The following is a 24,789-nucleotide window of genomic DNA, read 5'->3' as shown; positions in this document are numbered from 1 at the left end:
TGCAAACACTTTCGGATATCAAATCAAAACACAGAGTTTTTCATAACTCATAAACTGACTAGCACTTTCTTTATTTGAAGTATCGTTTAAAATTAATCGAGAGTGTCTCCTGCTAACCCTACAGTTTTTTTCTTAAACCTTTTATTATTTCTTTGCTTCCACTCCAGTGCTGCACCACCACAATAGAAGTATTGTTCTATTGTTTTTTTTTGTTTCACCCAGACAAAACCAAAATCTCTCACCTTTCTCAGGAAAACGTAGTTTCTTTTATTCGTTAAACTTGTCAAATATTTAATTTCAATCCGCTCGCTTAAAAATATATAAATACTTAGCTCAACCGTGCTCAACTCTAGTAACAATACACTCGGGCGCCTTAGGTCGTGGCCTACTTTGCTACTCTTCTAGCATGAATTGGAGAACGAACTGCGTAGGACAAATTGGTAATTGTTTGTTGTGTGAGTGAGATTTGCTGAACTATTGTTTTTGTTTGTAATATTAAGTTATTTGTTTTAATTAATTTGCAATCTGTACTTGTTTGTAGTTGAACTTTATAAATATTTATTTGTTTTTTTTTTTTTATCTCGAGGAAAGATTTGTATCTAAAGAGGTTTGAGTTGACTAAACGAACTAATTTGAAGCAGAAAAATAAGTTTTAGTTGTTTAGAAAATTGGGCAAGAGGTAGCGGAGCGCGATAATCAAACTTATCGAAACTAACTCGTATTCGGTTCAGCTTTCTTCTAAAATACAGCTCTAAATCATTGTTTCAGTGCAGTCAATGTATTTATTTTTATTTGTTTTTTTTTTTTCGAGCAAATTGTTTGAGTTTGTGTTCAAAACGTTCAACACACTTGCAAAGGAAAAAAGAGGAAGGTTTGCTCATTTTCATCTTATCGTTTTTTGGATGGATTCAATCCTTGAAATTTACTATTCTTGTTTTGTTTGGATCAGATGAGAAAATTAATCAAAATCATAAACTTATTATTCCGTCTTTTTGACGGGTTTGCTCGCCGCCGGATCGGTCCCTTTGGGAATGGGGAAGATCGCCAGCAGCACCGGCTTAAGCAGCACATTTCCGAGCAGAAACAGGAAGAAGCCGGAGAAGTAGACCACCTTGTAGATGTGCCACCACTTGGAGTAGCTGAGGAACACGAACGGAACCAGACACCAGCCGGCGAACGCGATCGTGTAGAACTTGAGCAGCACAAAGACGGCCACCTTGACCAGCGGTTGCGCCATCAGGGCCTGGAAGCGTTCGCTCTTGGCGAAGATGGGCTCGACCTGAAATCGGAAGGAACACTTTGTTACTAAAAAACCGAAAAACGACAAACCTCCCCAACTCACCTCCTTCTCCATCCGGATCACCATAAACTCCATGAAGAACGTCATGTAGTAGCCGCTGTGGAACCCGTGCCAAACGGCCAGGAAGAGCAGCGCCCCAAAGTGGCTCAGCATGCGGTTGTTCAGGAACTTGAGCCGCTTGTACACGTACACGGCGACCCAGTGGTTCGTCTGCACGTTGAACGACTCGACGTAGTGGCCAAACTTGCTGGTGTTTTCGAACACGCCCACCTTTATGTTGGAGCAGCCGGACAGCTCGTCCGGGTCGTACTCGCGGTCACCGGGCTTGGCGTCAATGTAGGTGAGACCTGGGAAAGGGTAGATAAAAAGAATTTTGAGATTTTAGTACATCTTGTAAATTTTGTAAATTTTGTCAATTTTGACAATTTTGACAATTTTGACAATTTTGACAATTTTGACAATTTTGACAATTTTGACAATTTTGACAATTTTGACAATTTTGACAATTTTGACAATTTTGACAATTTTGACAATTTTGACAATTTTGACAATTGTGACAATTTTGACAATTTGGACAATTTTGACAATTTTGACAATTTTGACAATTTTGACAATTTTGACAATTTTGACAATTTTGACAATTTTGACAATTTTGACAATTTTGACAATTTTGACAATTTTGACAATTTTGACAATTTTGACAATTTTGACAATTTTGACAATTTTGACAATTGTGACAATTTTGACAATTTTGACAATTTTGACAATTTTGACAATTTTGACAATTTTGACAATTTGGACAATTTGGACAATTTTGACAATTTTGACAATTTGGACAATTTGGACAATTTGGACAATTTGGACAATTTTGACAATTTTGACAATTTTGACAATTTTGACAATTTTGACAATTTTGACAATTTTGACAATTTTGACAATTTTGACAATTTTGACAATTTTGACAATTTTGACAATTTTGACAATTTTGACAATTTTGACAATTTTGACAATTTTGACAATTTTGACAATTTTGACAATTTTGACAATTTTGACAATTTTGACAATTTTGACAATTTTGACAATTTTGACAATTTTGACAATTTTGACAATTTTGACAATTTTGACAATTTTGACAATTTTGACAATTTTGACAATTTTGACAATTTTGACAATTTTGACAATTTTGACAATTTTGACAATTTTGACAATTTTGACAATTTTGACAATTTTGACAATTTTGACAATATTGACAATTTTGACAATTTTGACAATTTTGACAATTTTGACAATTTTGACAATTTTGACAATTTTGACAATTTTGACAATTTTGACAATTTTGACAATTTTGACAATTTTGACAATTTTGACAATTTTGACAATTTTGACAATTTTGACAATTTTGACAATTTTGACAATTTTGACAATTTTGACAATTTTGACAATTTTGACAATTTTGACAATTTTGACAATTTTAATAATTTTAGCAATTTTGACAATTTTGACAATTTTGACAATTTTGACAATTTTGACAATTTTGACAATTTTGACAATTTTGACAATTTTGACAATTTTGACAATTTTGACAATTTTGACAATTTTGACAATTTTGACAATTTTGACAATTTTGACAATTTTGACAATTTTGACAATTTTGACAATTTTGACAATTTTGACAATTTTGACAATTTTGACAATTTTGACAATTTTGACAATTTTGACAATTTTGACAATTTTGTCATTTTTGACAATTTTGACAATTTTGACAATTTTGACAATTTTGACAATTTTGACAATTTTGACAATTTTGACAGTTTTGACAATTTTGACAATTTTGACAATTTTGACAATTTTGACAATTTTGACAATTTTGACAATTTTGACAATTTTGACAATTTTGACAATTTTGACAATTTTGACAATTTTGACAATTTTGTCAATTTTGACAATTTTGACAATTTTGACAATTTTGACAAATTTGAAAATGTTGACAGTTTTGACAATTTTGACAATGTTGACAAGTTTATTTTTTTAATTTTGTCGATTTAAAAAAAAATACATTTAAAAATTTTAAATTTTTAAATTTTGAAATAATGCAAAATTACGTCTTTGATCACAATAAATTGATATTATAAATTGAGTCTGTAAGTCGCTTTCAATTCATTCGTTAGTCCAATTTCTAACAAATCGCAATAAACGCTTCATCACGTGTAAACCGTCTTAAAACAAACGCCACTTATCAGCCGGCGAATGGCGCACTCGAAACAAAATCGCTTCAATTCAATTACGCTGCTATCGCGTCGTAGTAAAACCGTCGTAGTAAATACCTCCCCAAAATCACCCTCAATGACCGCTCGCGATTCACTCAAGTGTGACTTACCAAACAGCACCGCAGCTCCTTCGGCCAGCAGCCAAATCGAGATGTACTTGTAGAGTGTGCACCGGCCCCAAAAGCCCATGTAGACGTGCTTCATGAAGAACGATTCCTGCTCGAAATCCTCGGACAGAAGGTACGAATCGGACACGAACTGGGAACCGACCTGGTTGACCACCAGGTAGAAGGCGCCCTGGAGGAACTTTTTAGCGGAATAGGCCGGTGCCCCGCGGGTGTGTTCTTCGTACTGGCCACTGACGAACCGCTGGTAGCGCAGGAAGGAGAACTGCGGACCCACGAGGACCGACGCCGGGAAATACGTGAAGGCGATCAGCTCGAGCAGGGTCGGAACGGTGATGCAGGTGGCGTCCTTTTTGCCCGCCTTCTCCTTCTGGTGACTGTCGGAGAGGTCAAAGGCGAGCCCGATCAGGCGCAGAACCAGCACGCAGTGGGGCATGGTCCACTTGATGTCGTACGTCTCCGAAGTGGTGAAGAAATAGCCTACGGAGAAGCAAGAAATGTAGGTCAGTTTGACGCAGATAAGAAGAACGTCACGACGAAACTCACCAACGAGCAGATAACCCATGTGGTAGCTGAAGCTCAACGGGACGAGCAGGCTGCTGGAGGCGAAGACCGCGTTGAGCAGATACGTTACGGCCACGGCCAGGGCGCTGTGGTACAGGTCGGTGCCATAGTTGAACACGACGATGGCGATTCCGGTGGCGGCAATTAGCAGGTTCTTGACCAGGGCCGACGTTTTGAGCGTCCGGTAGAAGGCGCCCAGTGGGTAGGCTGAGGGAGAAAAGAGAAACATTTTTTTCAGTTTGTGGGCGTTTGGTAGGAAATTGTATATTGTATTGCTGCACCGGTAGACCGTGGCTAAAAATACTGGAATACAAAATCAATAGCACTCAGGCCTGGCCTGTCATCGCGGTTTGAAGGCCTTCGATTGGAATTGTGCGAAGGCGATTTTGGATTTTAAATATGAGAGTCGTTGTTTTGGTTTTGTGCAATGATTACATTTAATCCATTCATTTTTATTATTTAATCAATTTAATAAAATGAAAGTCAATCATACTCACATTTGAAGATTTTTAGAAAAACAAAAAAAAACTAACAAGAAAAACTTTAAAACAAGAATTCCAAAGGTTTTTAGATTTAAGGAACGGTAATATGAAAACGACCGAATTCGATTTAAAATTTAATTCAGCAATCTTTGTAATATTAGCGAATTGCTAATACTTATTAAATCTCCTTCTCTTATAATATTTGAGGCAAAAGTATGCGCTCAAATTTCCATACATTTTGCGAAAAACACTTTTTTTTTGTAAAATTCAAAAAAGAATAAACCCTTACCGTCATCTGGGGTGAATCGGGACTACAGTCTGAATAGGGACAGCAGTGTTTAGAACACTGAAGGTCTGAGTCTGTTCTAACCGAAACCAACCAGAAAAATCTAAATATTGTGCTCTTACATGGTTTAAACTGCTGTCCCATGTGTCCCAATTCACCCCAGTTGACGGTATTCATAGATTATTCTCTTTGAAAATTTCCTTTCTGTTCGATATCTTCAAATCTTATAAAAAATAATGATAATTCCCAATAAAATTCATGGTCTCTTAAAAAATTACCCAGTTTTTAATCTTCTAAATTTTAAATATTTTAAAATTGGAGATTGAGTTTCATAAAAATTAACCCTTCTTTTGGTAAAAAAATAACAATACACTTTTGTGGGAAATGGTTAATTCTGAAGAATGGTTTATTTGTGAAAAGATTTAAAATTCTTGTTTGATTTAAAATACATAAATTAGTATTATGCAATGTGGGCTGAATAGTTTTAAACCGATAAAATAGGTTTTTTAAATGAAATTGAAAATTTTAGTATTTTTTTTCCCCTGATTTTTTAGAGATATTTTGAAGGGGATCTTCAATATTTTGATTCGTTCGCTACTGAACATATTGTTGATGAAACATGATATTTATCACCAATTCTGAAGCATTAATGATGTTACATTGAAAATTTTGTTTTAAGTTTTTGTCCCACCCCTTTCATAATTCTCCAACAAAAAAAAAAAAAATGATAGAATGTTGCAGAAAACTGAATTTATTATTGATAAAACTTGTACAATTGATCGTAAATTATTTTTAATACATTGTATTACGTTTGTTTCCACATTTTCAATCAAATTAGTCACTTTTAGACTTTTTGCAAAATTAATCCCATAAATTCATTGATATTTTGCCAATCTTCGGTAGTAGCATAGCTGTAATAATGTATTAAGTGTTTTGTGATACTTCCCGGGCAAACGGTAATAATAAAATTCATGCCATTTAATTAACAAATACTGTTCAAATATCAAAAAGTGTTATGGTATATTCTTGCAAAATCCATTTTTGCATAAGAGTTTAATAACAGTTTATGTTATCATAACAAAATTTGTTATTGGTCTGATGTTGGCAAACAACTTTCGAATAACAATTTTTGTTATGGAAGAATACCTCCAACTGTTATTGGGATGATCGGATTAGTTGTTAAAATAACAAAAAAGAATAACAAAGATTTGTTCGAAGAATAACTCAAAATGTTATTAGTCTGTTATTACAATAACAATACAATAACAAAAAAATCATAACGGCGAATAACAAAACTTGTAACCTAGTATTTTCAAAAATCAAAAAAATGTTATTACCACCTCCATTTCCGTCTGCTCGGGTTTTTGAATAAAAATTTTGAAGGTTGGTCTTGAAATTTGTAATTTTGTTTTGCCCTCAGCTTCAAACATGACCAAAGAGAGATAAAAACTTTTAATGCATCCTTCCTCCCTGTAGATTCTGTGAAATGTTATCTATTTACAGAATCCTCTCTGCGGTGTACAATTTTTTTTTTTTCATTTTTGTAATGCATTTTTGGGTGTTCTCGTATGTACCGCATCTACTAATGCAGTCCAGCCTCGATTATACGGTCTTCGGAAAAAAAATCACTTCGGATAATCGAATCACGAAAAAAAATGTGTTTGTTGTCTTATTTTCGATTTGAACTACGCTAAATTTATTTAGAATTTTTTAATCAAAGATGGCGTCCAAAATGGTGGTGATGAAATATTTACAAAATTCAATCAACCATTAAAATTCTAATTTTATGTAAAAAGTAAGAAAATAAATAATTTCGATTTTTATTTTCATGATTCGATAATCCGGATAACCGGATAATCGAGTCAGAACTGCGTTGACAAGAAAATGCTTATTTAACCCTGAGACTTTCCAGCATGCTTTCACTGAACTGACTGCTTTTGTGTTAGATTAGATAAGATTAGGTTTTTGTTGTTTTTTCTTACAGTATTAAACCTATTTCACAATTATGATAACAAAGTGACTTTTAAAATCTAGAGTTTCGTTAAATCAAGGCCAAAGTTGACCACCAACAAATTTTATATTCGAAAATATTGTCAAAGTCATTAAAACAAGTCCTAAAAAATGAAGTTTCTTTTCGGTGCTGTAGATTAAAAAGTTGTTCAAAAATGTATGAATAAACGAAGAATTTTAAACCGAAACCCTTGTAAAAAGGTAGAGGTTATAGAGGGTTAACAGATTATTTTTGCTGACTTTGTAAATTTTTCCCCGTGTCACTCTTAGTCCAAAGGTGTCACTACAAATCGCCCCAATAAGTAAACCCCCAGTCTTGAGTTCAAGCAGTTCCCGCTTGCCGTGAATACACAACACATAAATTAGCAGCCCAAAGCAGCAGGCCTGGCTAATAAGTTTTCTGCCTCCGTCTGTTTCGCCTCTTCTTCCGTGCCTTCGTTGCACAACGTGACTCCACGACGTAATCGAAGCAGTCGTCGTCGTCGTCACAGCCGCGCGCGCGGTAAGCCACAGTCAACCAGCTTTAGCTCATTACTTGACGTTGATTGCATCTTTAATCGAAACAGTAGGCGCTGATCCCTTTGTCGTAACCGTAACTCACCTGCCAGCACCGAAAGGATGAGTCGAATAGCAGGCTGTGAAGCGCCCGACAGGCTCGACAGCGCTTCGACCGGATTCAGCATCCTGCTCGGTCTACTGCGATGCTGCTGCACACCCGATCAGCGATGATGGCCTCGAACTCCGCTGCGGTTGCACCAGTAGGCGATGGCGACCTCTAAAATAAAACTGTACTCTTTATGTGTGACACACGATGCACTGTGGTGGGAAATATTGCACACAACACACTCTTCACAACACACAGTGTATACAAGTAGGCCGAGAACTCTTCTTTCTTCTCTGAGATGACGACGAAGGGGGAATTCTGCTCTTCACAGCCTATTGCGACGTCCTCTTCTGTTCTGTACTTGCTCTGATTCTGCGGTGCTTGCTTCGATTGCAGAAGAGTTTGTTGTTTTTTCTTCAATGCTGGTTCTGGTGCAGCAAATTCATAGTGTAGGCCTACTGAGTCCGAACAGCGAAAAAACAAAATATCACACCATTTATTCGCGGCACTTATATAATGTTAGAGAGAGTTGTTTGCTGTTATCGTCGGGAAAACCTCTGCACAAATGCAGTTCTGAGCCTAAATTTATCACACTTTTTCCATCCTTCTTTCTCTATAGGTTAAAGCCGAGGCACGTGAATTCGATAAAACAAAAATACATCGATTTATTCACAGACAATCGAAAGGTTAAACCACTCAAAGCTTAAAGATCACAGACTCAAAATTGACCACTTATTTGTAAATTTTCGCTCAACTAGATGCGAACTACTTTCATTTTCCTTGCAAGCCGAACTTTTCACGACGATTACGCGTCGATCAAAAGTTATGCTCACACAAAATTTGACACAACTGTGTGTTTGTATGTGTGACTGTGTGTAAGTGTGCACACCTCCCCTCCCCCTTTACAAAAACGTCATTCATCCACGCACTTTTATGCAATCCACGAACCTTCTTTTTTTCTTTTCACCTTAATTGAATAAAAATACACCTGGACCGGAAGCGATTTGTATGAAGTATTTGTAAGGAAGAACTGTTAGAAGAAAACACGGTCCGCGGAACGGATCGAAGACAGCCCCGTTCGTTGGGTTCAAGCGTAATCGGTGGACTGCACGGCACGACTGTCAAAGCAAGAGCAGCATAACATTCAAGAGGGTCGGGCGGTCGTAGTAAGCGCCGCATGGTGTTGTGTGTTTGTGACACGGGGTTGCTACGACATGGGGTGGGCGATGGAGAAAGGGAAGGTTTTCTGAAAGAGTGTGTGTGAGAGGGTTGGCATGCTGTGGGTTTTATGGCAAGAAGTGGAAATTTGATTATGAGCATCTCTAATGAATCGGTTTCAAACATTTAAAAAAACTTTTGTGGAATTTGTCAAAATTTTGATAAAACGTTAGAAAATGTAGAATCAATTTCAATAGGGGCAATAAATCAGATGGCCTCCAAATTTTTAATTTTCAACGCCCCTACTGCGTGGCTTTTTCTCCATACAAAATATCAACTTTTTGTATAGAGCGTGGTTTTTCCCCAGCCAACCAACCCCCCTCCCCCCTAAAAATGCCACATGGTTTATGCACGAGCGCTATGTTTATGCAAAATTTTACTAACTTTTTTTTTTACTCTTAAAATACCAAACGCGCCGTCACTCGATTTTGTGGAATCAATCTCAAAAATATATTACATTTTGTCAGAAAAAAAATCTCGGGAAAGTTAATTAGAAAAAAACAGCATATTCCATCACAAAAACATGGTTAAACTTAATCCCAAGATTTTCAAAAAGCTGAAAGTTTATCACAAGAGTTTTTATTTCTTTTTGAAATATTTATTCAAAAATAAATTGTGTGTGCTAAATATACTATTTCATAAAATATTTTGAGAACGCTTGAATTTTGTTAATCGATTAATTTTATTTATAGAAAGCCTTTTTTAACTGACCGCGAACAGAACTGATAAAAATAGTATTTTCCCTCAAATTATTATTTCCTCGAAAGTGATCCCTTGTGTTTTTTCAGCCTGACATATTTTTTGAAATTAGGCTGTTGCAAATATTTTTCAAAGTTAACGTCGCCTCAAAACAATTTTTTTTTCGCAAAAAAACTTCAAAATATTATGGAAATAGAAGTCTGATCAACTGAAAACAATTTGAAATGCATTTTCCCAAGTTGATGGGTGGTGTTTGTGATTTAAGTGAAAAAGTGATTTTAATTGCACTAAAAAACATCTTTTAAACAATAAATATCAATTTAAAAAAGGCGGTTGTCGACGCTCTATACAAAAAACTTTTTTTTTATGGGCAATTGTCTACGCGGGGGGAATTCTAATCATTTCTAAAACATTTTTGAACCATTGAACCCGACCTTTTATTTTTTTGTAGGTTTATGTCGCCCTCCCCCTAAAAATCAACCCGCAAAATGCAAAATTATGTTTAGCATTTTTCGTCTAGCTTTAAAATATTTAGATTTTTTTATGAAATTGAGACGTACCGCAAAAAATCGCCAAAAAATTATTTGGACAGTACTTTGACATATGTAACTAATGATTTCATAACAACTGGTCGAGGACTGGTTTAAATTTAATTTTAAAGGCTGTTTCGTTCAAATGTTGAAACCATGCCTTGTAATTTTTTTTAAACGTTATTTTTTTAACATCTGAAAAATTCTTATTTCCAAATTTCCTGAATACATGATCCAAAATGGTTTCTCTGATTATAGGAAATGCATTGGATGTTTGATCCAAATAATAAAAAAACAAAATTGAAAATCTTAAAAAAAATATACAATTTTTAGAGAATTACTCAATAGTAAAGTACTTTACATGTTTTTTTTTTAAAGATAATTGTTTTGCAGTTATAGTCCCTTAAGGTTAAATATTGTAAACAAACATGTGATGGTAATTAAAATCAAGCTATGCCAGATTACATTCAAATTTAAGAACAATTTGTAGATCAAATTTTAATCTCATTTCCAATATTTGGGATACACATGAAATTCCCAATGTTTTCAAAAACTATCCAAATTCGACAGGGATTTAATAAGTCAATATTTAGTTCATGTTCACAGACTGAACTGGTCACTCGCGTGAGGGGTTGCTTCGTGGGAACATAAAAAGACAGCATATTAAATGCCTCACAAATACCTTCGCAAATCCTATGTTTTGCTGCCTGCAAGTTGAAAGAGCCGACAAAAACAAACGTTTTGTATATTTTGAAAATCAGTTGGTTATTTTTTTACTATTATTAAAATCTAATTAACTCAGCTCAATATACAAAAAATCATCATCAGCGTTCAAACTTGCAGCATTATGTACTCCTTAGTTAAAAGTCAAATTTGAAAAGATTAGAATGGCAACCTTCTTTTAGATCGAAGTAACCCTTCGAGAAAAGAGCAATCTCTGCGTTGCTTGTTAGAACTACTGACTTACGAGTTCTCGGATTTCAGCAGCTCTGACGATGATCCCAGAGATGATATTAAAGTGAAACCAGAACAAGATTATTTACCATAGAATGAGGTGAAACCTCGCCGAAGAAGAGTTAACCCAGACGATACACTCGACATTTACATCCGGTAGCGAAACATATCGGGTTTGCTCAGAGGTGTGAGATTTGCCTGGAAGAGAAATCGAAGGAGGCAGGGACTTGGCGTGTTTGGAGTTAAGAAGACTGGACAAAGTTCTCATGTGTGTTTTTTGCGATGATGGGCGTGCTTTTGAGGAGAATTCTTACTGAAATCACATTCATGTAAGATTGTTAATTGGTGGATATGGAATTTAGTTAATCTTGGAATTGTTTTCAAAGGTTCACGAGGGTCACTATACGTTGAAAAATCAGTTCCCAAAATATCGATATGAGAAGCATAATAATGAACAGCTGAAAAGGTTGGGGATTTCTTTGAAAGTGATGTATCGCATTCTTATTAGAATGTTATTTTATTATTTGGAAACTTCTTCCAGGTGATCGTGAATTCCTTTCGTTTTCATATGAGATAAAAGGGCCTTTTTGGCTCTAAAACTTTGATCACAAATATGACATTTTAATTTACCCTTTCCTTCGTATGAAATCACATGTTCATTCAGTTGATCCTGATTCGAAAATGTCTTCTCACAAATTTTACATTTAACAACCTTTTCTTCAGCCTTAAAAGTAATCTCTTTTACATGAGATTCAGCGTGTCGTCGAAGTGCCGCGGCATTGGCGAAGCTTTTAAGACACTTTTGACACACAAATTCTTGGCTTTCGTGAACCTTCTGGTGCTGAATCAGCGCCGCATTGCGGTAAAACATTTTCGAACATTTATCACACTGAAATACCTTCGTTTGATGCTTCGTCTTGTGGTAGTTCAACTTGCTCAAACTTTCGAACGTTTCGTCGCACCGTTCGCAGCGGAACGACAGCGCCGGATCCCGCGGATCCGTGTGGCTCTTCATGTGACGCATCAGCTTGTACTTGCTACTGTACTGTTTGTTGCAAATCTTGCACGTGGCCTTCGACGCCCCACTCGAGTGAATGTACTCGATGTGGGTTTTCAGCTTGGTTTTCAACATCCGGTGGCAAATGTGGCACTTGACGCGGAAGCCATCGTGGTCATCCTTAAAAATAAATAATTTAAAATTATTTTACTAGAATTTAAAAGAAAGCTCATCTCACATAAATATGATCCTCGTAGCTCTCCCTATCGTCAAACGCCACGTCCTCGCACAGCTCACACTGAAATCGGTGCACCTCCCTGTGGGCCTCCCGCAAATGACGCACCAGGTTGAACTCGTTGGCCAACTGCTCGTCACACTGAGGATGCGGGCATGTCCTCGCGTTGATGTCATGCTTATCGTCCACGTGGTCCCGTGCTTCGGTGACATCCTTGAAAAGGACCTGCCCTGGACATTCATCGCAGCGGAAGCGGTAGCCGTTGTGGATGTTCTGGAATTACGAAAAGTATTTGAGTACAGTCCAGACTCGATTATCCGAAGGTCCGAAAAAATTTCCATGCAAACTTTTTTTCTCATATTTTTTATTTTCTTACTTTTAACAATTTTCAAAAAAATTAAACTATAGCAACATGACTTTTTAAGCTCGAAAATTCAATTCAAGATTTAAAAAAATCTTACCTGAGTGTGTCGTTCATAGTCTTGCTCACTTCCAAAGTGTTTTGCCGGACAGATCCAGCATTTAATGGGTTCTGCTTCGTTTTCCTGCTGGTCTTCATTATTTTGCTGGGGCATATTTTTATTCTGTTGGATTAGGCGAATCTGTACGCATATAATCTAAGCTGAACAATTTAACAATAATTTAAAACGGCTAATAGTACAGTGTTGGAAAACAAACTTCAGTGATAGTGGCTTTGTAAACAAAAATGACAAAAAATGCTATAAACATTGACAGGTTGACTGCCAGCCAACAACAACAATCATATATGAATGGTTTGTGTCTTGACTAAAAAATGCACAACGTGTCAAACTATTCTTTTGAAAATATGAAAATATTTTCATTTATAGTCCAGACTCGATTATTCGAAGGCCTTGGACAAATTTCACTTTGGATAATCGAATCACAAAAGAAAAAAATTTCGTTGCCTTATTTTCGATTGTTGAGCTTAACTATTACCCATCAACTACTCTAAAGTTATTTAGAATCTAAATCAAAGAGGGCGGCCAAAATAACGGTGGTGAATTATTGAGAACAAGTTTTTTGGTAATTTAATAGTCAATCAACCATTCAAATTTGACTAAAATGGGGTCACAAAACGGGAATTTTATGTAAGAAATAAGAAAATTAAAATATAAAATAGTTCATTACGATTTCCATATAATTTTGGTGGCTTGTTATATAAATTTGGTATAAAAATTTATGAAATTCTGGATCAGATTTTTGATTTTCGTTTCGATTTGGTGTATTTGACAAAGTTGTATGTCATGATAAGGACTTTTTCTGAAAAATAGGTACACGAAAAAAAAAATATTTTTTATGTATCTTTTGATGAATTTCCAAAATACGTATTTTTTTATTGACGAAATTTTTCGATGTTTTAGGCGACTAAGAAGACATCTTTTGGGCCATAGTGCGTGATGGTGCAAAATCTGGTTTAGGAGATATGAATTTTGGAAAAATAGTGCTTTTTGGAAAATATCAAAAATGTTACACAAAATGTTTTAAAGCAAAATCGAATTTGCAATCGAAAATTAGGAAAAATGTACCCTTTCTCACCCTTTTTCTATTATCTGCATATCAGCACTTAGGTCATGAATTACAGCTTTCATAAAGTGTTATTGACTGTTCCAAAGTAACAAATAGCTTAACCCTCTAACGCCCATGGTTGCACCAGAGCACCACTAATTTTTTACTTCAAATTGACATTTCTCAAAAACTATTGAATGAAATGAACTCATTCTTCCTGCACAGTGTTAATACGAATGTTTACTGCTTGCAATTCAATTTTTATTTTTGGTCAAGTATTTAAAAAATTGCAAGGAAAAACGTAAAAAATCTCGATTTTGCTCTGAGCGGGAAGGGGTTCAATAAAAGTGAGCAGGCAACTCTCCATTGTTGATGTACAGTATGTAAAAAAGTATTTACACCCCTTGGGCACTATGCACATTTTGTGATGAAACATGTAAAAAATTAAAAGTTTGACAGGAACCTAGTACTACGTTTTGTTCAGAAACTCATGCCAAACATTTTGCTACAAAAAGCTCATGAAAAGATGATTTCTATAAAAAGTTATATAACAAATACTATTACGAAAATAAAAAAGGTGCAAAAAAAGTTTTCCACCTTTCGAAAAATTAACATAAATAATGTTATTTATTGACAAAGCACCGTAAATCCAGTCTCCCAACTCCAAATAGGCATCCTTGACTGATTAAAAAAATAATTTGGATTAAATATAAAGTTTACTAACTACTTAGTATAAAAGTTTATATAACTCTGGAAATTCTATATAAAACTTATCTAAACTTAATTTTGCAAACTTTTAATTCAACTAAATGTCAATATATTACCATAGAATTGCTAAATAAACATGTTGGAGTGGGTATAACACCGTTTTAGGGGTATTAGTATCGATAGAATAGATTTTTCGTTGGAACTTCGTACCAACCCGGAATTACGTCGTCGGAAAATCCGCCGGCATTCGAACCGGTCCACGATTCACAAGTCAACCTATGTGGCATCGGAAAGGGCATAAAATTTCCGATCTTTTGATACCCATACATCTAGGTTTTCTATAAAACCAACGTTTTTAAATACCTGGGCAAAACAACAATTAAACAATTAAACAATTATACAATTAAACAATTAAACAATTAAACAATTAAACAATTAAACAATTAAACAATTAAACAATTAAACAATTAAACAATTAAACAATTAAACAATTAAACAATTAAACAATTAAACAATTAAACAATTAAACAATTAAACAATTAAACAATTAAACAATTAAACAATTAAACAATTAAACAATTAAACAATTCAACAATTAAACAATTAAACAATTAAACAATTAAACAATTAAACAATTAAACAATTAAACAATTAAACAATTAAACAATTAAACAATTAAACAATTAAACAATTAAACAATTAAACAATTAAACAATTAAACAATTAAACAATTAAACAATTAAACAATTAAACAATTAAACAATTAAACAATTAAACAATTAAACAATTAAACAATTAAACAATTAAACAATTAAACAATTAAACAATTAAACAATTAAACAATTAAACAATTAAACAATTAAACAATTAAACAATTAAACAATTAAACAATTAAACAATTAAACAATTAAACAATTAAACAATTAAACAATTAAACAATTAAACAATTAAACAATTAAACAATAAAACAATTAAACAATTAAACAATTAAACAATTAAACAATTAAACAATTAAACAATTAAACAATTAAACAATTAAACAATTAAACAATTAAACAATTAAACAATTAAACAATTAAACAATTAAACAATTAAACAATGAAACAATTAAACAATTAAACAATTAAACAATTAAACAATTAAACAATTAAACAATTAAACAATTAAACAATTAAACAATTAAACAATTAAACAATTAAACAATTAAACAATTAAACAATTAAACAATTAAACAATTAAACAATTAAACAATTAAACAATTTATCACTTTGAGCGTGAGGGATTTCCGTACGATTTTAGTGGAACAGCGCACAATTTGATTTGGGAGGGCCACCCTCACGGATTTCTCGTTTGCGTGCAGTTCAAAATTTTATAATTTGGTCAAACATATGAAATGAGAAAAATGATCTATTCTTAGACGTTCAAAATAACGTTTGAAAAAATAAGCTTAGATTGAAAATCTTGAAATTATTTTTTTCAAAAAAAAAAAATAAAAAATAAAATTTTACAGATCAGAAAATTTCGCAAATGTTGCAATTTTTATCATTGAAAATTGTACTTATAGTTTCCGAAATATCGTCAGTTGAAAATTACAGGCAAATTAGGTGATACTTAGAGATTTTTTTTTCATCGATTTGAATTCTTTGTGAGGTTGTATCTCGGAAAATAATTGCCCGATTTTCAAAGTTTTTTCAGGTGTTCAAAAATATTAATTTAGCTAAAAAACCTTAACAATCTAAAATTCATAACTAAAAGTAGCTATAACTTGAAAACAGTACATTTTATTAAAAAAAAATAAGTGTAGAGTAAATTGTAATTGCAAAATCAATGTTTGCTTTAACCCTTTCAAGCCTGAATTTTCAAAAAAATATTTTTTATGTTAGTGATGGGAAAATGATTCTGAGGACCATACGAAAATTATAGGCTACTTTTGAAAATTTTGAGTTTTGGGTCATATGAAAGGGTTAAAGAATAATTTTATATATTTTTTGTCCATATTTTCGTTATTTTCCAAAAATACTATTACTTAATTTTAATTACTATAATCTTCCTTAAAAAAAAATAATAAAATAAAACTTGCTGATCGATTTAATGTCTTTGGCAAAATTTTGATAGGAACTATTCTGAAAAAAGGGCACAGGTACACGGAAAAATATTTGGATTTTTTTAAATCACGAATTTTTGGAAACATAATGAGCTAAAGATTGCAAGGACCAGGAAGATCTAAGATTTAAGGATAAAAAAAAGCAAGGTCTTTGTAATTAGTCGCCTTGCTTAAGCTAATTTCCTACTTCCAACAAGGCCCACGAGCAGCTTCATCCTTAACCTCGGCTCCTCAAACAATCCCGCTACACTTGGCGGGCCGACGACGACGCTCAATTTGAATTTTGATTGTATTTGCATACAATGCTCCATTAACGCACATTGTACGACCACTAAATCAAAGACAAAGGCATTTAATTCTCGCCATTCCTGACGGCGGCGCCCATTAGCATGATCCTCTCTGCGCGGCAGTCGGGGGCAAATTGAGACTGTATGACGCCCTCCTGGAGGAGAGATGTGACGACTTAACCTTAACACACAGGTCCTTTTCCGTCTTTTCGTCCGACCGACCGTGTATAAAATATGAATTTTAAGTAATCCCATTCGGTCGTTGAAATGCTAATGAGATTTTATGGACCGTCCCGTCCAGCCATCAAAGTAAGCGCGCTGCTGCTGCTAAGGTAACTAAGGTTACTCTCACTGCTTTGCCTGAGAAAGATTTGCCACAGTCTTGGATTTGCTCTTTGTTTTTGCAAGCAAATTGAAAAGCCTTGTGGGGAAGGGTGGTGGCCTACTTGATCTGTTCCTGTCCTAGGAAGTAGTAGGCCACAGATGTTCCTAGTGGGCGCTTTCGGATGTGACGTGAACGCCATTTTGGAGGGTTGAGAGAGCAAGAGTAGCAAATAAAGAGACACTCGACAATTAAAGCACATTTACGAAATATGTTTATTATGACTATTTTTTCCACATTTTTTTCAGCTTGTTTTTCTCGATTTTTTTGTTTGTATTCTTTGGGTTGTACAGTATAATATCATATAACTTGTTTTTACTTCTTTTTCCGCCTTTCTTGTGACTGTGTGTTGTGGATGTTTGTGTTGCCTTTTTCACTTTTCCGCCTAGTGTTTTCCGGTTTTTCATACGAATACTGCTGGTTATAGCCTACTACGATCTCCTCCGGCCTTCTTCTCTATAAGTGTGTGAGTTTGTGGGTGTGTGTTTGTGCGCACGTGTGTTTGTGTGATTTCCTTTTTTTCCTCGCATGGGAAGCGACTTTTACCACTCTTTCTCTCTCTCTCTCGAGGGAAAATGGGGTGATTTTTGATGATAATGAACTTACTTCTCTTCTCCGCCGGGTTGTTTCTCGTGGAAGAAAGGGAACAGGGGAGTGGTTGGAGGATGTTTTTGTTTCGCACTGCTGGGATTTTCCGGTGTAGTGTTTTTAATGTTGAGTGTTTGTGTGTTTGTGTGTGTGTGCGTCTTAAATTATGCGTATCAGGAAACCATATAGAATACTGAACAGTTATTCTGGGATTTGTTTTTCTATTTTGATCCTTGTTTTTTCCCCCGGATTGCACTTTTTCCCTTCACACACTCCCTCCCAGAATGGCCTACTTCACTTCCGGTTTGGTTTATGTGAGTGTTTTTGTTTTTCTCTCTAGTGTGTACAGTCTAGTAATAGCTTTTAGGTCCTAGTTGGCGTTGATAGAGGTATACCATAATGGCGATGGAAAGTGACAGTGTACAGAAAATGGTTTTGGGGGGGTGTAGAGTTCAGCCTACTTGGTTTGAGGGCGCGAACCGCGGGTTTCCGTGATTAAAACCCACGGCTTACTGTGACTGATGTGGGACTTTTTGAGGTGGCCCCCAAAATAGGGTGTGTGAGTGGCTTAATTTTCGACTAATTGACTTGTTTTTTGTTCGGTTCGGATTGGGTGGAGAAAAGAAAAATAACACATCACGCACAAAATAAGCCAGTGGCAATCAAAAAAGGATGATTAATTTGTGCTTTATTGCTGATTTTGGGGGCGCAGATTGAAATTCAAGACTGAGTTGGGTGGTTAAATTGGAGCTGCTCAAGTTTTGAGTAGAAAACGTTTTCTATTTGGTCGTGAAAAGTCATCTATGAGTTGAGAATATTAAGTTGTGGTGCGCTCGCGGGTGAAATGGAAATGAAGTGAGTTTGTGCTCATTAGCAGTTGCTTTCTTTTCAGTGTTTAGTTGCGAAGGAAATCAGCCTTTGAGTTGGGTTTTGGTTTGTTCTGTGTTTTTTGTGTGTGTTGATTTGTTTCGGTGTTCTTTTTTCTGCGCTTTCATCCCACAATTTAACTAGTTTACTGATATTCTTTTCTCTACTTTTGCTGATAATTTACAGTCCTAATCGAAAGAATAATAATAATTTATTGCCAATTTCCCTTTTTCTCTTACTTTTTGTCGGTATTAAATTTCGAAAGCTCGTCACTAGTAATAACAATTTTTAAGTAAATCAAATCATTTTTTCTGTACATTACGCCAATCATCTAGTTCGAATATATTTCCATCCTAAATCCGTCACTCCTTGCGTGAGTCTTTTTTTTTGAGTTTCTCTTTTATGTGTGTGTTTTTTGTTTGTTTTGTATGCACCTTCGTCTTACCCAATCGTGTATAAAAGTACTACAATCAACATTTTACGTCACACCAAACTGTGACAATTTTATCCGAATTTCTCGCCCTCGCCGCCCTAATCTGCTTAGTTTAGTTTTTAATATTTTCATTACTTTCCGCTACATTACCCCTACAAAGTACGACTTTATCAATGTTTTATGGTTTTTTTTTCTCTGGTTGATTTTACTTGCGGGTAGTTAATGACCCTACTTGATTGACAAAAATCATCCTAACGGTGACAGCAACATGGATTACCATACATTTTTTTTGTTTAGCTTTGCCTGAAGGGTTCGTTCAAATATTACTCATCACCTTTAATGTGTAACGCAATATTTGAATGAACCCTTTCTGTGTTGTGTGTTATGACGTGTATGTGACTTTTTGTGTTTCGACTTGTTTTGTTTGTAGGCTAAATTGGTAAATTATATTCTCTTCTTATTTATTCTGTTATAATATAACGCTGCTAAGGATTTGTTTTTATTTTACTGATATTTAATCTTACCTTTTTTCTGCTTGTTTGACGTAAAAAGCGAAAAACTAGTTTCATCTACACAATATACTAGGTATGTTCGGTAGTTTATCACGATTGTATTTTCCTCCTTCCGATTATCCCTTTTTTCTGTGGTTTTCACCCTTCTAAAAAGGAAGCAAATTTAACAGTGCGCGCACGTGTTTTCAACCATCGATGGACCCCTCCTGACAGAACACTGCGGCCGCCATCTTGCCATAAAGCGGAAGTTTACACCAACGGAACGAGCGTTACGTGACGCATTAATCCACCCCGCATAATGTGGTTTCGCGCGACTACTGCATTTCCCGATCATAAACGGGCCAGTAAGGTAGGTGTGAAAGTGAAAATTTATTACCCAAACTGCACGTGGTTGGCCGCAAATTCCACACGAGCATTTAATTCAGTGTTGTTTGCGTGGGCCCGGAGGAAGATTTTATGACGGCACGAACACGTGGATTACGAGCAGGCCATGACAATCGAAAACTTTTGCGAGTGTGTCCTTTTATCGTGCAGTTTGGTAACCGTTACCATGGGAGGCTTCTTGATTGAACGGGCGCCGGGCACGTTTAATTGGGTTCTGTTTTTATTGGTTTGTTTTTATGTGTGTTTATTTGCTTTTAATTGGAGCACAACCGACTGTGTAATGTCGTTTTGTTTAATTATGCGGGTTAGGGATGTCAATGCTATGCAATTTTCACTAATTAAATGAAATTGTGGTTGAAATTTACGTTCAACAGGTATAAAATAATTGCACTACCAACACGGAAAGAAAATCCATCGTCAAAACATTAAGAGCGAGTCCACGAGCAAAGCATACCCATCTCGCATCGACCTTACCAATCTGCCTGAAATTTTCAGGGGTTGTTTGTACATATAAAACTAGCATCTGGCCAAAATATGAGCACTCTAGGTCAACGGGAAATGGGGCAAATCGGGACACATAGTTTGAAGGTTCAAAAACGTCAAAAATCTTAAAAAGGCTATAACTTTGGCAAAATGCAATTTAATTTCAAAATTCTAAATGCACCTGAAAGGGCTTAAAAAATGCAACAAAATGCAGTGAGAAGCACCCCAATTGGTTAAATCTTAAGGGAGTTATTGGCATTTTAGTGAAAAAATTGCATAATTTTCAAACTCAAATAAAAAAGTGTTCCATCCAGATATCAACTCGGTTCGACCTGCAGCTTGTAGGGGACATCTGGAACTACCATCTGAGACTGAGAACGCTTTGGGTAAGGCAGTTTAACATATTAAATAGACACTTTTCCTTTTAGTGAATTTTTTGGTTGTAAATTTTTGCTCGGGGGACCCCTAAGATCCCATTTTTTGGTGATAATTTTATCATATTCGTGTTTCTGAGACAATTTCACAATAGAAAAATGTATAAAAATGTTTATTTTCATCCATTTGAACCCTATAAAAAATGAAAGTTAAAAAAATTTTAGAAGCTGCTTTTTTTCTTGTGTCATCTAGTATCCTTGGAAACGAACTTGATTTTCAATAAATGTGAATCGAAGATTTTTTTTACTTTCATTTTTTAAAGGGTTAAAATGGATGAAAATAAAGATTTTTGTGCATGTTTTTATTGTAAAATTGTCTCAGGAACACGAATATGATAAAATTATCACCAGAAAATGGGATCTAAGGGGTCCCCCGAGCAAAAATTTACAACCAAAAAATTCACTAAAAGGAAAAGTGTCTATTTAATATGTTAAACTGCCTTACCCAAAGCGTTCTCAGTCTCAGATGGTAGTTCCAGATGTCCCCTACAAGCTGCAGGTCGAACCGAGTTGATATCTGGATGGAACACTTTTTTATTTGAGTTTGAAAATTATGCAATTTTTTCACTAAAATGCCAATAACTCCCTTAAGATTTAACCAATTGGGGTGCTTCTCACTGCATTTTGTTGCATTTTTTAAGCCCTTTCAGGTGCATTTAGAATTTTGAAATTATATTGCATTTTGCCAAAGTTATAGCCTTTTTAAGATTTTTGACGTTTTTGAACCTTCAAACTTTGTGTCCCGATTTGCCCCATTTCCCGTTGACCTAGAGTGCTCATATTTTGGCCAGATGCTAGTTTTATATGTACAAACAACCCCTGAAAATTTCAGGCAGATTGGTGAGATCCAAACGACGTCCCATACAAAGGGGTATGCCCTGTTCGTGGACTCGCTCTTAAAAACTGTGTTTAGACAAGAATTCTAGCAAAGTTTCACTTTGAGTCATAAAAACATCCCACTTATCAAGTGTTCTTCATGTTTTCCAGTTTCGTCTGTCACAATTTTTTCGCGATTTACTGATGGATTTCTTTCCGTGTAACTGCCACAAAATTGCTCAGTAAACATCACCCGAAAACCCACAAAGCCAAGTTAACCCTTGGCGCACTTTATTAGCACCTTTCTCGCGAGCTCCACCAGCAATCAACCAGTAATTTCAGTCGTCGACAGTCGCCTGATTGTTATTAAAGGCGTGTCACGCTTAGACATTATTATGTAGCACGCGAAAGTGCCCACTAAACACGCCAATAAACGCCTCCACCCGTTGGTGTTGTTCCGTTTTTGGTCGCGACCGTTTGGTTGTCAACGTCAAACCGACCAGGTGTAATTAGCTGCCGATGTCGGGAGGGGCCAATTTGGTGCAATTGTCGCGACGTTTCATGCTCGGTAACAAATGCCAATTTGTGCGCACGATTATCCTTCATTACGGGGGTGCGTTTTTCTTTCAGTGTATAATTTGCTTAAGGTCCTCCTTCTCACCTCTTCCACGCGGTCAAAGTAGGCGCTTGCTACCACAAAGTAAACACAGTTTGTAAACACGGCAAATTTCATAAATAATATGAACGCAGTTCTTTGTTTACCGTTTCCGTTTTGCGTCGCGGATGCTGTGGATGTCGTTTTTTCTCATTTTTCTAAGTGCGATTCTCGGATACGCTTGGGTTCGCTCCCCTCCCAGGGTTTGGTTACACGCTTGTTTTGTTTCTTTTTGTGTGCTTAGTTACATTCAATTACACTTCTCTCTGTTTCGGTTCGTCGCGAAAAAATGTCTCACCCCGAGCACTAACTAAACAGTACTTTTGTCACGCGCATTTTTATCTCAGTGTGTGCGGCCCGCAGCTAATGTCATTTGACAGCAGTCGCATCGCAGTAGGCGCGTCGCGACACGCACAAACACGGCTTGTAAACAAAGTCGAGCGTCGCTTGTTAAATTCGTCAAGTCACGGAAAACTTTAGCGTGAGTGAGTAAGGGAAAAGTTTTCTAAATTACAAACAGTGGCCGAAAATTTCCCGGAATCGTCACCATTCGAAGTTGAAGGCGCGCGCCCCCCCTTCGACCCCGAGTGATGTTAGAGTAACTTTTGAGAGGTTTCACTCGAGTGTCGTGTTTTCCTTCCCGGAAGGGATCCGAGGAAATTCCTCCCAGCAGGTCCCGTCGGAAAATGTGTCGGAGAAAGTTACGCGCGGACCGACGAGGGTCGAAATAAACTTGTGCGCTCTACACACAAAGGTATTTCGGCTCTTGTGGAATTCCGGACCGAACCCGTAGTTAAGTTGAAGATGCCCTTGTTCCGGAATGCCCCTGATTGGAGGACCTCTCGGGCAATTTAAAGTGAAGGTGCTGCAACTTCTGTCAAACTGTCAATTTCTGTAAATCTGTCAATCTGTCAAACCCCGTGTCGTAAACTTGCCAGCCAAAGTTGAATCCAATCAATTCTGGCTGCATTATCTCCGTCCGCTATCGGATTAAGTGCGGGTTCCGGTTTTCCAATTTAAGAGCCGGTCCCCGAACAACCCCGAAAGCGGATAGAGATTAAACGACAATTTGTCGCTTTGAACTCCAGGGCACACGACTAACGGACCGCATCGATCGGTCCAAATGACCATCTCTCGCTTTTGTGGGCTTTTGTAACCGTTTCCTCCCAGCCACATACATCAAACAAAGTGGTTTCGGTTGTCCCATGTAGTTAAAGTGAAGCACTTTGTCCTCGGCGCGCGTACACCGGATGCTGCATCCTGCCTCGTACCCGTGGTAGATAGTAGTTCTACTACTATATGTGTTCGCTCCGTTACACTGACTGTGGTGCCATTTCAAGGTTTCGGGATGCCCGCGGTGGCCGTCGTCCCGATTACTGTACCTCAGGCGGCAGTCTCTCTCACATCTATCCACCTATAATGGACACTCAAACTCCCACATTTGCTGGCATATCCTGTATGTGTGTGTGCTCTTCAACTACATGGCACGATATGGTGCACAGTGACGGTCGAAAGAAATAGTTTGATAGTATTGAAAGTTCTCACAAAAAAAAAACTTGTTTGATACATGGCGCAATTTTTTGGTCTGTAAAAGAGCTATTGACTAAGGTAAACAAACAAAAAAACTCGCTCTTTTTGTGTTTGACAGTTTGCCAAACTCGCAAACTTGTTTGGGGACCATCCATAAACCACGAGGACATCTTGGGAGGGATGGCGATTGGCCACGCTCCATACAAAAAAGTTTTTTTTTTCCATGTCCACGATGGGGAGTGTCCACGTGGTTTGTGGATGTTCCCTTGCGGCAAACTCACAAACAAAGCCAAATGTATGCAGGCTGACGTTTCTGCAAACAAATACTGGCAAATAAACAGAACATGCAAACTACCAAACTGTCAACAAGTTTGTTTGTTTGCCATAGTCAAATAGCTCCTTAAGATTTTTTAATAATACAGAATATTTGGCAATTATAATTAATAATTGAATAGTAATTAACAGTAAAAAGAGGTTTCATGCCTGTTTGGCTGTGGTATTTTTTTAACATTCCATTCAAAAATGATTTTAAGATATTTTTTAAACCTTTTGTGGTCGTTCAAAATTTCATTGTGCTCAGAAAAAAATGCTTGATTGTTGCGTTAAATGAAATTCGCAGTCTTAACGTAATCCATCCAATCATAAAATTCAAGAAATTCAAGAAATTCAAGAAATTCAAGAAATTTAAGAAATTCAAGAAATTCAAGAAATTCAAGAAATTCAAGAAATTCAAGAAATTCAAGAAATTCAAGAAATTCAAGAAATTCAAGAAATTCAAGAAATTCAAGAAATTCAAGAAATTCAAGAA

General features: G+C 35.9%; 2 protein-coding genes across 5 annotated transcripts; both read right to left on the bottom strand.

Annotated features, from left to right (window-relative positions):
* Positions 1-36: 36 nt before the first annotated feature.
* Positions 37-8,768, bottom strand: LOC120423892 (lysophospholipid acyltransferase 5). 4 transcript variants are annotated; one of them, XM_039587870.2, is made up of 6 exons: positions 8,568-8,768; positions 7,636-7,809; positions 4,239-4,463; positions 3,678-4,172; positions 1,343-1,647; positions 37-1,279 (listed from the first exon to the last, which is right to left on the bottom strand). In XM_039587870.2, exons 2-6 carry the CDS (start codon positions 7,715-7,717, stop codon positions 980-982), a joined length of 1,407 nt encoding a protein of 468 aa, XP_039443804.1. In that variant the 5' UTR covers positions 7,718-7,809; positions 8,568-8,768; the 3' UTR covers positions 37-979. The 4 variants fall into 4 exon arrangements, with proteins under 4 accessions (XP_039443804.1, XP_039443803.1, XP_039443802.1 ...); XM_039587869.2 differs by having other exon boundaries at positions 7,636-7,820; positions 8,587-8,768; XM_039587868.2 differs by having other exon boundaries at positions 8,587-8,768.
* A 2,590-nt stretch (positions 8,769-11,358) lies between these two features.
* LOC120423907 (zinc finger protein 845-like) lies at positions 11,359-12,951 on the bottom strand. The gene is made up of 3 exons (XM_039587887.2): positions 12,733-12,951; positions 12,275-12,544; positions 11,359-12,216 (listed from the first exon to the last, which is right to left on the bottom strand). The coding sequence occupies exons 1-3, from the start codon at positions 12,844-12,846 to the stop codon at positions 11,560-11,562; spliced, it is 1,041 nt and encodes a 346-aa protein (XP_039443821.1). The 5' UTR covers positions 12,847-12,951; the 3' UTR covers positions 11,359-11,559.
* Positions 12,952-24,789: the final 11,838 nt, after the last annotated feature.

The sequence above is a fragment of the Culex pipiens genome, chromosome 2 (assembly GCF_016801865.2).
Source record: "Culex pipiens pallens isolate TS chromosome 2, TS_CPP_V2, whole genome shotgun sequence".
NCBI lineage: Eukaryota > Metazoa > Arthropoda > Insecta > Diptera > Culicidae > Culex > Culex pipiens.
The sequence above is the reverse complement of the archived record's forward strand: the minus strand, read 5'-3'. Positions and strand labels throughout refer to the sequence as shown.